General features: G+C 43.0%; 1 protein-coding gene across 1 annotated transcript in view; it reads right to left on the minus strand.

The window, feature by feature from the left end:
* The window catches only part of LAPTM4B (lysosomal protein transmembrane 4 beta), a 62,466-nt gene that overhangs the window by 28,246 nt on the left and 19,844 nt on the right, over positions 1-14,376 (minus strand). The window contains exons 3-5 of the mRNA XM_042786108.1: positions 10,300-10,373; positions 9,569-9,691; positions 752-850 (exon numbers count right to left, since the gene is read on the minus strand). Of these exons, the coding sequence (XP_042642042.1) occupies positions 752-850; positions 9,569-9,691; positions 10,300-10,373 (296 nt within the window). The remainder of the gene's footprint in view (positions 1-751; positions 851-9,568; positions 9,692-10,299; positions 10,374-14,376) is intronic.

The following is a 14,376-nucleotide window of genomic DNA, read 5'->3' on the forward strand; positions in this document are numbered from 1 at the left end:
TATTTTCACAGGTCTACCTATCACAGCTATAAGATCCCTTTTTCAGGTGATCACACTTAGTTCAGAGTCCACTGCAGTGTCTGTGAAACAAGATTGTGCTTCCCCTGTGCCCACCACTTAGAATTTATCACCACTGAGTTTCTCTGCGATTTCATTGCTCAGCCACTGAGTGCCGTGAGATCCTTCTGCAAAACTTTCTTGGCTGAATGTTTTCCTTATTTTGAATGACATTGCAAAAAATGTCAGGTTGTTAGATTTCCTTCCCCTTCCCTGATCTTTTATGAATGTACTGAACAGCATGGGTCTCACTGTTGTGGAGACTGATAATTTATCCTTATTCGCTACTTCCTAGCTACAGCCTGTGGGATGACATTTTCTCATGTCCCTACACATCTTAGAGTGTTTTTTAAAGCCTTCGATGAGAGACTCTGGCAAACACCTTTTGAAAAAAACAAGAAGTCTGTATCAACAGGGTTTCCCTTGGCCACGGGGTGACCTCCTCCTTCAAAGGACTTATGTGCTCTGAGTTCCTCCTACAGGCATCATACTTAACCATTGTGGCCTATATGTTTATTTGTTTGTCTGTGAGATATTCTGCTTTTTTTTTTCCACAATGTCTATCACTTTGCTTTGTATAGCTGTCAGGCTTCCTGGTCTGAAGTTCCCTGAATCTCTTCTAAAGCCAGGCCTCCCAGCAAGGAACTTTCCACCCATGACCAGAAGTAGACTTTATACACAGTAGTGCACTTACCTTAAAAGCCAAAATGATACTTATGAAAAGGAGAATAATCACAACCAGACACGTAGGGTTCACAGACATAATCTCTTCCTTGTATGGAAAATTAGCAGGCTGCATAAGAAAAAAAAAGCAAAAAACTGTAAATTAATCTCACGAGTCATTTAAGAACCATTCAATAATAAGTGCACTCTATAATAAACAGCTTACAAAACTTTCTGTGATCTATTAAATCAGGAACTCTCTGCATCAATAACCAGTTGCAGTAAGTTCGGCTGGAATAGGCATTGCAAAGACTCAGCTGCCAAACATTCACCAGAGGGCAGGGGGATTTGCTTTTAGCTTTGTATGTGGTGTGGGCTGTTTTTTCTTCTGTACACATCAGGTTTGTATCTGACACAAACTAGCAAAAGGACATCTCTCTGGGAGCCTGACATCTTGAGCATTGGTAGGCAAGTCCTGTGCTTATTAACTAATCGTTATACTGGCACTGGTTGCCGAAGACCAGTGGCAGCTCCTTCCAGAAATTCAAAGCAGGACAAGCTGGACACCATGATCCTTTCACCTAAATATTTGATCAAAAGACATTGGATCTATTCTGCTCTATCTTATTTTGGTTAAATTCAGACTACTTTTCCAGGAGCACTTGTTAGTGCTGCTGTCTGAGTGCATGCCCCATGGAGGCATGGGTCCTACAGAGGAGCAATGTCATGATTTCAAATCAAAATGTGATCCAGGTCCTCCTTCTATTATCTCATAAATGAAATGGAGGTTACAAAATGAATCTTCCTACTTAGCACAGGCTCTAGTGATTTACAATTGTGAAACACTTTAGGATCACTGGCTGAAAAACAACCTCTAAAAATGTTTTACTGTATTTGTTACTGCTTAAAGAAAACACACCCTTTAAAATGAATGTTCCAAATCGTTTTGAAATATTGCAAGGCACAAGTTCCTGTTTCAGTTAGAATAAGCCATTGTTCACAGATAGAGCTGTTCTCTACAAAAGATAGCTCTGCTGCAACAGTAGCTCATTATAACTGAATGCATTAGCTCCTTCCACACACAACCCCCTTTTCCCTTACAGGTCTAATTAATTAACCAGGCCAGCTCTACATCCTTGTCAGGACAATTAACTAGACCAAGCTATAACTGTATTCTTGGTGATGATGGTGTAAATCCAGAGTAACCTCTTAATACCCCTTATACCAGCACTCAGCCCAATGCATTAGGAAATTATCTTTTTTTTTTTGGACAGCTGCTAGTGAGAATAGCTCTTTATTTAGCTCTTCCATGAACTGTTCAGAGCAGTTAACATCAACAGCAGCTGTAACCGTTTGCAGATAAACGTTACATAAGCACATTTTCCGCTTCTTGACAGCAATGTTTCTGTTCCCTTACTGAATTTCATGGCTGAAGTTTTTATCATGCTATCTTCTTTTTCAAGGTACAGCTTTTGTAGGAAACGAGCTTGCTATAATTCAGTAAGTTGCTGCTTTTTAATTTTTTTTTCTGCAGAAGGTTATTGCTAAATATAGTGGATGCAGTCACACAGAGACCAAGAAAGAAAGAGTATATGCCAAGCAAAGTTGCACTAAAAAATAAACACAAACCTTATATGCAGAAAATTTAAGTATTAATGTCACAGCCTGCCCTCCTGCCTGTAGAAGGGAGGCCATGCATGTGGTTAGAAAGTCCAGTCAGTTAAAAGACAGTTACAGTAAAACTGCTCCAAACCCATTTTTTTAGTACTGACTTAGCATTAAAAAAATAGGCAATAGTCAAACTAATTTGTGAACGTAACAAAAAACTCCTAGTGAGGCTTTGATCCTCCTACACTCTGTTTTTTGGGAGCCAGTCACCAGTCAAAGCTTGGATGACTGCATGCTGGGGTCATGGCCATAACCTAATGACCTGTTTCAAGACATCAACTCCACTGGGATTTGCATGAGGGCAAGAGGAGGGCAGGGAAATAACCAAGAAAGTTCCTGCTACCTTGAAGAGGAGGAAAATCTGCTGGAGCCATGAGCCCTGGTCAAGTCTGGGAATAGCATGTGCTCTGAGCAGCGCCAGGCCCTCCCTTACATCAGCAGTGTTTCAGGTGAAAGGAGAATAATTTAGCACCAAAGGCAGCAAAACAGAAGAGCAAGTGAGGAGCAAATGCTGCAGTTTGTCCGCTTCAGGCTCAGCTTTCTGGGTCTCTGTCCTGAAGAGACGTGAGGTACAAGCAAGCTCCAGTGAGGTGGTGGGTGCTGCGCCCATGTGGTGGTCACCTCTACACACAGGTGCCCGAGGGATTTTGGTGCATGGTGTGAAAACTGAAGCCGGCCAGTCCTGAAGCTTCCCAGCTTGCTGTGTCCGAGATAAAGCTTTCAGGGCTGTGATGAACAGCCCAGGGGCATTGTGTCAGCTCTGAAGAAACTCCCTTTGTTAATCTGGCTGGTGGCACCTGGTGACCAGAAGATGTTTAACACTGACTTGCCCAGGCTGGCCTATAAGAAGTCTGTTTTGACTCACAACTACAGACCCCTTCAGTGCAGTAGGAAAAGCAATTTATAAAACCTGCAGCTTTTGGCAAAGAAGCAGGAAAGATGGTGGGAAGCTTCTTGTCTGGCTCCAGGCTCACCTGGGGTAGGCACCATCATTGAGGTGGTGCCATCAGGAGGCCCTTGGAATCCTCCCATGGCAGTAGCCTCCCCCAGAATCTCGTTTACTCCCACAGAAAATGAGTACTAACAGCTGTTCAGATGAATCAAAGACCCATTGCCCTCCACCAACTGCAGTGATAAGCTTAAACACAGATGAGGGTGTATGAGGTAGGAAGAGAAATTCTGCTTCTGTTCTGGGAGTTTGCTCTCCTCTGGGGAGACCAGTAGTTGAAATCCTGCGGCTGGGAAAGCCCCGGCCACCAGTCTCAGTGCTGCAACTTCTGGGAAAAGCTCAGTGTCAAATGTTGTGCAAGGTTTGATGAACCTGAGACTGAAATACGGCTGGGTGGGAAAAATCAAGCCTGTCACTGGAAATACAGGAGTGATTTTGCAGCAGGACATGATGAAATTTTCTATACAAACAAGAGGTAGTTGTAGTGGTGTAGCACTGGCATGCTAAAGTCATAATTAACGTGTCATTTATAACCTTGTCATGGACATGGAGAGGGCTCTATGCATAGTAATGCATAAGGTAAACTTTCAAATTTTAAAAGATTACTGCTTATACATAGCAAAGATCTATTAGACACTTAAAAAGAATACAAAACTTGCATGTGAAGTGTATTTCTACTGCATCAATATTGTACATATGCACCAGAAGAATAAAAAGTCCAAGGCTGAAGCCCTTTCTCATTCCTTCAGCCTGCTTGCATAAGATTTCATGTTTTCCTTCCCCTTGGACCACAAAAAATCCACTTTAAAAGATGGTGTGGGTTCTCATTTCACAGTTACAATCCTCTGAGTATCAGAATCTTACAAAATTGAAAGAAAACAGCAATGTGTCTGTAGAATTTTTAAAGCTCTGTTATGAAGCTAGTAGTAATTCTTCTTTGGAATTATAAAATGACACTAAAAATGTCAGAAGGGATATTAATTTTTTTAAGCTTTAGTTTATAGGAAAAATTTCTTTAGGTTTAATCTCTTTCATATTCTCTAGATGTTTCCCCTGGGATTTAAAAGCATGACTGATAACACCTGAATTGTTAGACAACAGCATTGCAGGTAGTCCCATAGTAAAGCTATTTAATATACTTCGAAATTTTCCTTAGATGAACTGTAATAGTCGTGTACTTTAATAAAAAACAAGTCTGCATAACTCAGTTGCAGACTAGCCTGTTCTGCACCTCTGCTTCAATTCATTTAATGTTACCAGGTGACAGAAGATGAAGTGTTTAATTTGAAGGCTTTAGAAAGCCCGTATATCAAAGATTTAGTGGGGCTAACGAAAATAAATGTGCTTTAGGTCAAACTGCTTTAGAGCACTACTGCTCCAAGAACCAAAATGATTTTTATTTTACACATGCTGGATTTACTGTATGTGAAGGTTTTTGTTTTTCTAGTGACAGTGATAATGACCAAGATGTTCAACATAACCCTTAGAAAGTGTTATTACATGCAATCCCCATACAACACTTCAGATGCTAGATTTGTAGTATCTACTTATTTCACATGACCCTTCATGCTGAGATGCTCTTGCAATTTTTGGGAATTAAGTGGCGCACCTGAGTGCAACAGGGTATTAAAGAGCAACAAAAACTTTCCAAAGAAACTTGTGCCTCCGAAAGAAGCAGCCAGTATAGGCTGACATTACCAAACACCCTGTGAACACAATGTTCTGTATTTTACAATCGCAACATTTTCAGCTAGGGCTCTGCCTAGATATGCATTTATTATCTTGCTAAAAGTACATGTAAAGTTTCACAGTAGCTTTGAACTCATCACTGATAGACTGAAATCTATTCCAGATATTAGCATACAGAAGCAGAAATGGTTAAAAACATGGGGGTTTTACCTTAGAGCAAGAAAAAAAACACTCTTCTGAGGCTTTCAAATATATTCCATTGCCTAATGCACACCTTCTTCCAGATAGTCAGTAATGGATTTGAAGAACGATTGGGATTTTTCATTTCCCTTATGGAGCTCTGCTTCCTAAAATATCACTCCACAAACTCAAAGCAGTTTTGGAGGAACAAAAACTGTAAGAATGCCAGGAAGAAACACAACCCTTGCTTTCTGCCTGCCTTGGCAGACCTCTGGAAAAGGGGTGAGGACAAGATGATTCTAGGGCTGATTTATAAATCATCAGGAGGGATCACACCCAACTGGCATGACTCAGGTCTCAACTACAGGGACAAGGGTATTAACCGCTGTCTTGTTCTAAATGTGGTGTTTGAGATCACAAACCTATCTACCATGAGTAATATTAAAAGGTAGGGAAACAAGTCCATGGTTACAAGCCTGTTTAACAATATTTGAGTGCCGACACTTCATTGATGGCATTATTGCTAAAAATTTGAAAAGATTGTTTTTTATTTCATCTCATTGTGTGTTTGAGTACCTGATACTAGTGGATGTGATCTTCACCTCTCCCTTTTGCTTTTGCCCCCTCAGACAGAGTGCATTTGCGCTGAACCAAATGCAGCAACCTTTCACTAACTGATGTGGCCCTTCCAGGTGAGGGTATGAGGGGTTCCTGCTGAGCCACTTGTGCTTGGGACCACAGCTAAGACACAGAAGGCATAAACAGCTTCAAAGCAGGTGCAGACCAGCTTCAAACCAGCTTCAAAACTTTGCTGAGCTGTTGACATTAACTGTACAAAATTCATCACAGCTCTTGGTAGTTTTTGCCAATCACTAATCTCCACTGTGAATAATAAAATAGAAATGATTCTGTTTCTAAATGAACTTAATTTGGACTAGCTTTTAGCTACTCATTATCATTATGTCTCACATCTAATTTAAACAGCCTGTTAATACCTCAGTATTCTGCACAGGAAAACTCTAACGATATCACCTCTTGGTCTCCTTTCTCAGTAAATGAAGCAAGAAAAGCTGATTGTCTCTCATCATACTACAACGTATCCAGATTTTATATAGTTTTTGGAGGAACTTTTCTGCATGTTCTCTGACTTCTAAGCATTGTTCTTTACAACCAGTCACCGTAAATAGACAGATGAAACCTGTGTCACCAACTGAGAAGGGAAGGCTCTTCTCCATTACTATTCATTGATGGATTTTTCTGACCACAAATCCCATGAGCAGTTTTTGCAAACAGCAAAAAACTCTTGTTTTGGCACTTGGTTCCCTAAACCGCTTACAGGGTCACTGCATCCCAGGTACAGTTGCCATACTGTATGCTCATCGGTATTCCTCATGTTTTTACATTTATTTGCATTTAGCAATGTAGCTCACATTAATGACTGAACTCAGGTTCTGTCAGTCTAGCTCACTCTGATTAATGGCTCCATTCTTAGTGTTATGTACTTCTTCATTAATCTCTGTGTCAGCCATGGATTTTATTAGAGGTGATTTTGCTGGAAAAAGTCACAAGTACTGCCTCTGGGCAATGCAGAGATGTGCTCACTTTGGGCAATGCAGGGATAGGGACTTTCAAAGGATGACACTGAACAGCTAGATTACGCTCCTGCTCACAACCTCCCGCTAGATCCCTCTAGACAGTGAGCCTGGGAAAGCTCTCCTAAGGCTGACGTTAGCCTTTGTGAATGGCATCTTGGGTACCAGGGTTATTAATGGAAGTAAGGAAGAGAGTGAATCTACAGCTGATTCCTGGAGACCTTCCTCTACCCAAAATAGAAACTCATTGGCAGATGGTTGGCTTGACCATGACCCTTTGCAGTCTGCCAGCTAACCTCTCCTAATCCATTTGATGCATCCTTTATTGATCTAGTGCTTTATTGTTGCTCCAAGCATCATGCTGGGAAGTCAAACATCTCATGAAAGTCTATTATGCCTCTGCCCATCTTTATTGACAAAGCCAGTAATCTTGTCAGTGAAAGAAAATGAGTTTGCCTGCAGGACTGATTTTCCGTGAAACTGTGGGCAGTCGTTAATCATACTCCTCTGGTCTAATCTTTTATCAATTGACTCTCCTTTCAGCCCTCCTGTTATTATTCTGCTTGGTAGCAATGTCAGGCTAATCAGCCTATAATTATCTTGGAAATCCCCCTTGCCCTTTTGAGCACTGACAGTTTAGCACTCATGAAGTCTTGTGGCATTTCATTACCAGTCTGGAAAATGATTTACAACAGCAAGACAAAGATATGTGCAACCAGAGATTTTAACACTCCAGAACAGCAACATGGCTCACAAAGTGCTCTGCTGCACCATTTCCAGTACCTTCCAAGGCCTGCTCCTTGTAATTCTGCTATGGAAGGGCCTACTATTTTTTTATCTTCAGGAATGACAATGATGTTTGTCCTGGTTTGGGCTGAAATAGAGTTAATATTCCTTTTTGGGAACTAGAATAGTGCTGTGCTTTGGATTTTGCATTGGGTTTGGTATGAGGAGAATGCTGATAGCACACTGACGTTTTCAGCTGCTACTGAGACTCCAAGGACTCTCCAACTCCCCATGTCCTGCCCATGCGCAAGAAGCAGGGAGGGAGCACGGCCACAGCACCAGACCCAAACTGGCCAATGAAATATTCCATTTCATGGAACGTCATGCTCACTATATAGAGGAGGGGTGGTCGGGAAGGGGCTCTCGCTCTCTCTTGCTTCTGGGATTGCGATTGTGGGATCTTGGTATTTTGGGATCGCCAGCCGGGAACGGGCTGGGTGTTGGTCAGTGGGTGGTGAGCAATTACACTGTGCATTGCCTGTTTATATTTTCTATTACTGTCATTGTTCTCGTTTTATTACCATTATTAAACTGTTCCTATCTCAACCTGCGAGTCTCCCTTTACCCCTCCAATTCCCTCCCCCATTCCTAGGTTGGGGGGGAGGGGGTAGCGGGAAGGGTACGTGATCTGCTGTGGGGTGGTTGGCTGCCGATCAGGCTCAAACCACAACATGTTTTAGCAGACATTTTGAGAGAATCAGCTGCTCTTTGCCCTTCTAGTGAGTCAGCTCCCAGTGTGGCACCAGGTCTTCAGCAGAAGAGCAGAGGCTTTTTGATATGCAGATTCCAGCCTGCTCCTGTCCCCTTTGTGTTCTCACGCAGTGTCCAAGACTGAGTAAAACCTGGTTACGAGTCATGCTCTGGGAAGGGGTGGGGGGGTTCCTGCAGCCACACAGACGCTTGTGCTGCTGCAAAAGCAGAACTGTCACTGGTGCAGGAGCGAGGGACTGCAGGCGAAGGATGGGCAGGAGGGCTCCAGCCAGTGGCAGTGCCAGCTTCAAGCACTTGCCAAGCTATGGCTGTAATTTGTTCTTTTCCATTCATATCTCTGAGAACCTTTTGAATTATTCCTCTGCTTCTCTTCCAGCGTACCATCAGCTGTGAATGCAGGCAGGTGTTAAATAAAGTGAAGGATAACAGGCCCCTGATGCATCCCAGCTCCTGCTGTCTTGACACATTGCCTCTTCCTGCAGATTTGTGTGGCTGCTTATCTGCCTGCTGTTTCTCATTACCTGTTATTTATACTGCCCTAGCTAGTTTTCCATCCACATAACAAAGTTCACAGCCAAACTAATCTGTATTCAGGTTCTCAAGTCAGATTTTCAGACAGCTGCAGTGTTGGCTTCTCCAGAGCTCTGCAACTCCACCCAAACTCTCACAGACATGGCACGTGGTCCTGTGATGAGACAGAGGCTGGTGGACTCTTTTCTTTACTTTTGGTGGTTGCAATCATATCTTGTAAGCTTACACAATCCTGGCTATAGATATTTGGCCAAAGTAGATCATGGCAAAAAAGGATCTTCTAATTGTTCTTAAGACAGAATCCAAAAATATTTTCTAGCAAAACCAAACCTACATTGAATCAAATTTCTGCCTAATGAACTCTGTGTTAAAGCCACCAAATAAATTAAAAGGAACATCAAAACATCCTTGAAATAGCACCAAAAATAAGCCACTGGATATGAGCACAATAAATCTGAATACAAAAGCAATTACTTATTATCTATGCCTTGCAATATGAGTCTCATTCTAAATGAAGGGGTGCTGAGAGCTTCCATGACACTGCAAAACTCCAGAGCTCTGCACAATATTACACTAAGTTAGCAATGCAACCTTGAAATGCTGAATACAGACTAGCAAGGACTGAGAGGACTTTTCAAGGACTGCATAGGAAGACAATGGGAAACGGACAAACAGTGCACCTTTCATTTTTTTTTTTTTCCCCCCAAAGCCCCCAAAAGCTTGTGAACATCAAATGATTTACCAGCTGGCGGAGGTAGTCCTGAATTGTGCTGGGATAGACGAGTACACTGATGGCAACCAGTGTGTTGAGAGCAAAGTCAAAGATCTGGTAACAGAAGAAAGGGATGATCCAAGCTGCATGTTGCTAAAAAGGAAGTAAAATAAAAATTAATCGGCCACAAGTTAAAATAGATGGATATATGTCTTTCTGCACTAAAATCTATGGAATATTTGACACAATGCCGTGTTCAATCAGCTAAAAGAAACATGACAATAAGCCAAAAGGGTTGGCCAAATCTGTCTGGCTGCTGAACTGCAGTAATAGGTGTGGTCTAAGTCCTACAATTCATTATACTAGGACATTTAGAAACCACATGATACTTTTCCCCCTTAATTAATAGGATTAATATTAGGACAAACTACAGGCTTGGGAGGTGAACGGGAAAAAATTCCATAACATTGGTAGGTACAAGATTCAGTTCTCTGAATTCAGTTTGCCCAGAGCTTACTCATGTTTGAAACTGCAGTCAACACAGCTGAGCAGTCTTCCTGTCAGCAGCACAGGGCCCTGGGATGCCACTGATTTAAGCAATCAGTTCTGCTGCCTCTTGACTCCCCCCATCTCCCTGCCCCGCCTCAGTTTTCAGCTAAACAACTAAACAAAGAGTTGTTGCAAAGTAATTTTCTTAATTTTGTTTGTGCAGACTTACATAGCTCACTTTATTCATGTCATCATTGAATAGAATGAATTACCTTATATGCGCCATATGTAGCCATTGCACAGATCAGAATCATGAGAAGAGAAATCGCTGTGGCAATGCACATATCTGGAAGAGAAACATCAAAATATTTGCAGATAAATTCAGAGCTTGCTTCAATTATTTCGCCATCTACCATGTGCAGAGCATCTCAAAGGGCAGGGTGGGAAATGGGTGGAGATGGGGTCAGGTGCATGATTCAGCTATTGCTGAAGGAAATCTCTGGCTCTTGTGGGAAACTTCCTAAATATGCGAAGCACAAACAGTGATTACACTGTGCAAGCCTCTGCAGCCTCTATGAGGCTGTGGAGATGCAGTGAACGGTTTAATTTTTCTGAGGATTTAAAAAAATCAGGAGCAGTCTTGACAAGAAAACTATTTTGCCAGTGATGATGACGTCTGTAGTCAGAAAGTGTCTGCTTTTCTGCACTACATATTGGTTTTGCACTAATAGCTGCTGCATACCATTGCTCGCATATCTCTAAAAGCTCTGGAAAAGGAGAAATGAATTTTTAAAAGCAAAACTGGCAAGTAGAGGCAACTTAAAGCAGAAATAGCATCTTGGAAATTTTCATTTCAACCAAGAATACTACAGAGATATACAGTTCATTAATGAAAATGTATAAATGTCATGAAAGGTGAAGTAGCAAAGGACGGGAAATATTCTTTAAGGTTTTGATTGGAGTAATTACAGGACTCCTATCTTTTTCTTCTATTGCTACTCAGCTTTCAATTAACTTTTCATTAGATTTAAGAAGTTCCTAAGCCAGGAACAGCTGGAAGAAGCTCCTGGGGGAAAAAAATAACATGTTTGGTCTTTTTGTATATACCTCCTTTGATATCATTACAGGCTGTAGTCAGGGTATTTCTGAATCTGATTCTATAGTGAGTTTAGGAGTACAACTGAACATTGCAACTACTTTTCCAAGGCTAAGCTAGTGCACAAAGAGGAGAAAGGATATGAGGTATATAGGATATGACTTTAGAGATCCCACCTCTGTCGGTACCTGTTGTTCACATTGCTGTTAACAGGTGCATTTAAATTACCTGTCTTAATGAGACATTTGGTGGACTTGAGACATCCAAATATGTGATGTGTTCAGGCTGTTCCCTACCCATCACCGCTTGACTTTGGAGGCATTCAAATTGTGAAGGTGCCTCCATTTGATCACAGAGATGACACAACATCTATCTCCAGCACATGATGAGGAGCATCCCACAGCATGGGACAGTCCCTCCCTTCACCTCCCTGGCTGCATCAAAATGAGGTTCTGGGTAGATGCCCTGGGGCCTGCAGCGAAGTCCCTGAAAACTGTGGTAGGTAAACGTGGACAGGTCTCACCTACCACCACCAGGCAGCAGTGCAGGTTCACCCAGGTTACGGCTGAAGAGGAAGGACAGACACTAAGTCTTGTTTGTCATTTTTTCCAGCCTACCAGTACAATCACACATGTAGAAGACAAAGAACCCAGTCCTTGATCCTCCTCCACCTGAGGGAACACAAACCTTGCACTAGCACAGAGCTCCTGCTTGGCACTCATCCCTATTTCTGCAGGTCTTCGATTCAGAGAGGAACCTGAGGCTTGTGAAGCTGGTGGAAAAAGGAGCAAGAGGACACTGTCGCTGGCTGGTGAGGGTATCTCCAGAGGGTGCTTATGTACCTTGGGCTACAGATTCCTTGGGTACCATGCCTATCAATGGCAGGATTAAGAATTTAGGAACTCAGGCCTCCTCTTTTCCAGGATACTGCCTGTGTCCTGGGTTTCAGGACTCTTGCTCTCTCTCTTGCCCCCAAATTTTGTCATTGTGATTGCATAGGGCCTCAAATGCAGCAGAAGAAGCCCTGTTTCAGGCTACTTCATAATTTAATGTATGGGGCCCCTTTCCCGGGCACATTTAAACCATTGGAGGAGCACATTTAAACCACTGTAATCTGATGAGGTCCTGGAGTCCAGATGTCCTTACTCACTGTGCAAATGCTTGAATCTTTGTCTTATCAAAATAAGTAAATCCCACACAGGAGTGGCATCAGCACTCAGTGCTAAGGTTAGCTGCAACCCTGGACTCACCGCTTCCTACCTGGTGGTTTTTTGGAGATCGGCTTGTGGGTGCTTGGAAATACCATCAGGAGGCAGCTGGGATCCCTGATCATAATTCAGGAGGGGATGACATCTCAGTGCATCCCAAATTGCTCTTCAGAGGCACCTCGTTCTCCACTTTGACTAGGTAGGGAATCCAGACAGCCAGCACAGGCATCTGAGATGCATTACCATGACCAGTCTCCAGGTTTTCAGGAGCTGTAAGGCTGTGCTCTGCCTGCTAGAGGTGATCTGAATTCTGCCCTCAAGAGGAAGAAGCACCCACAAAACAAACCGGTACTAATAAAAGGTAATGCAACCTCTTCAGACGCTCTTAACTGTGTGGTCATTTACTCTGGCTGCTCACATACATCCTGTGAAATCAAAATGGTTTTGAATAGACCAGGTACAATCGAGGTAAAGAAAGAAAAAGGGAGAAGTAGAAATGGCTGCCTGTAGCCACTAACCTCAGTTGAAACCTCTTGTAAAAGAGGCTCTTGGATCAATATTTTTCTTTTAACTATCAGTTTGAAGGCACTGTTCATGTATTTATTCTGCCCGTTCCTAATCCCAGTCACCTACTCACTGTATCCAAGGAAAAGCTGCTGTCATTATCATTTGCAGCAGATGCAGCAGTCACAGGGCCTCGCTTTGCTCATGACCAAGGCTGTACCGGTTCAGAGCCAGAGCCTAACAAACTGCAGTAAACTTGACATTGAAGCTCGGTCTGACACACTGATGCTCCCCGTCTCCGCTATCACTCTAGCTGTGCCAAGTCCTAGTTGGCTCAAGCTGGTTCTTTCTCATTTAAGGCCTCATTGGGTTTTTTGAGCTGTGTCGGCTTCAATTAATCAGAATGAAACTAGATACGTAGCACATTAAATGAGAAGCTAAGAGGGCTGTGTGATTTTTTTTTCCAGCCACGATATACTTTCTGTGGCATTCATTGCTAGAAGGGATGTACTTGGACCACTGCAGTGATTATACACTTATTGTCCTAGACAGATTTTTGAGTATTCTGCTTGGTTTTAAAGAAACCAATTTTTTTTTTTTTTGTTTTTTTTTTTTGTCTCTTATACCTTGCGGTGAGATCATACCTTCCTGATATGTTGGGGAGAAGATGCTGCTGGGGCAGGGCAGAGCTCCTGCCATGGGGTGCTGGCATGCATGGCAAGCTCTGCAGCTGGAGCTCCCTCAGACCCATCTCACAAGCATTTCCTTGCCTTCCCCTCTCCTCTTGCAGAGGAGGCTGGTGGCGGGTGCTGCAGGGACAGGGAGGAGGATCCAGTAAGGCCAGTCCCTGAGCCAGAACCTGCATGGAGTGGAGGACACCTCAAATCCTCCAGCTCATCACCTGCCCCAGCCCTGGAGTTAATTGCTGGCTCACAGCTCTGACAGCAGGGGCCAGAAAGCTGCTGGATCAGCAGCCTGCAATCCTCAGGCAGTTTTGCCCACCCTCCTAACCTCATTTACCCAGCAACCTGGTCTCCTTACTGCCAGCTAAGGATTACTGCCTCACTCTCTCCTCCAGGTTCTTTGTGCAAGCTCGATGCCGCTGCTGCCAGCTGCCATGCAGCCTCCTAGGTCACAACCCATGCGGTGTTGGCATTTTCTCTCTGGCAAAGGGAGGAGACCAGTAAAAAGGAAAGAGTTTTCTGCACCTTTGAGCCCAACTCATTTACTCCAGAGGATAGGGCTAGAGGGGTAGATGCAGCCCTGAATATGCTATGCTGGGGCAGGAATCTAGTTTCTTCCTCCCTCCCTGTGACACGGGGCTCATGCTACATGAGTGGTGTTGATGGATTGGGGCAGGAAGGGTACCTACTCCAGAACTTCCATTTACCTCCCAACAGAAATCCAAGCCTGCTGTCTGTAGGTTTCTTCTTCTTTTTTTTTTTTTTTTCTTTTTTTTTTTTTTTTTTTAATATATTTTAATTATTCTTTTTAAGCCCTGGATGCTTGTCATGTTCAGCAGAGAGGCCATCACATTCTCC

Source organism: Tyto alba, unplaced genomic scaffold (genome assembly GCF_018691265.1).
Source record: "Tyto alba isolate M040663 unplaced genomic scaffold, T.alba_DEE_v4.0 Super-Scaffold_9, whole genome shotgun sequence".
Classification (NCBI taxonomy): Eukaryota; Metazoa; Chordata; class Aves; order Strigiformes; family Tytonidae; genus Tyto; species Tyto alba.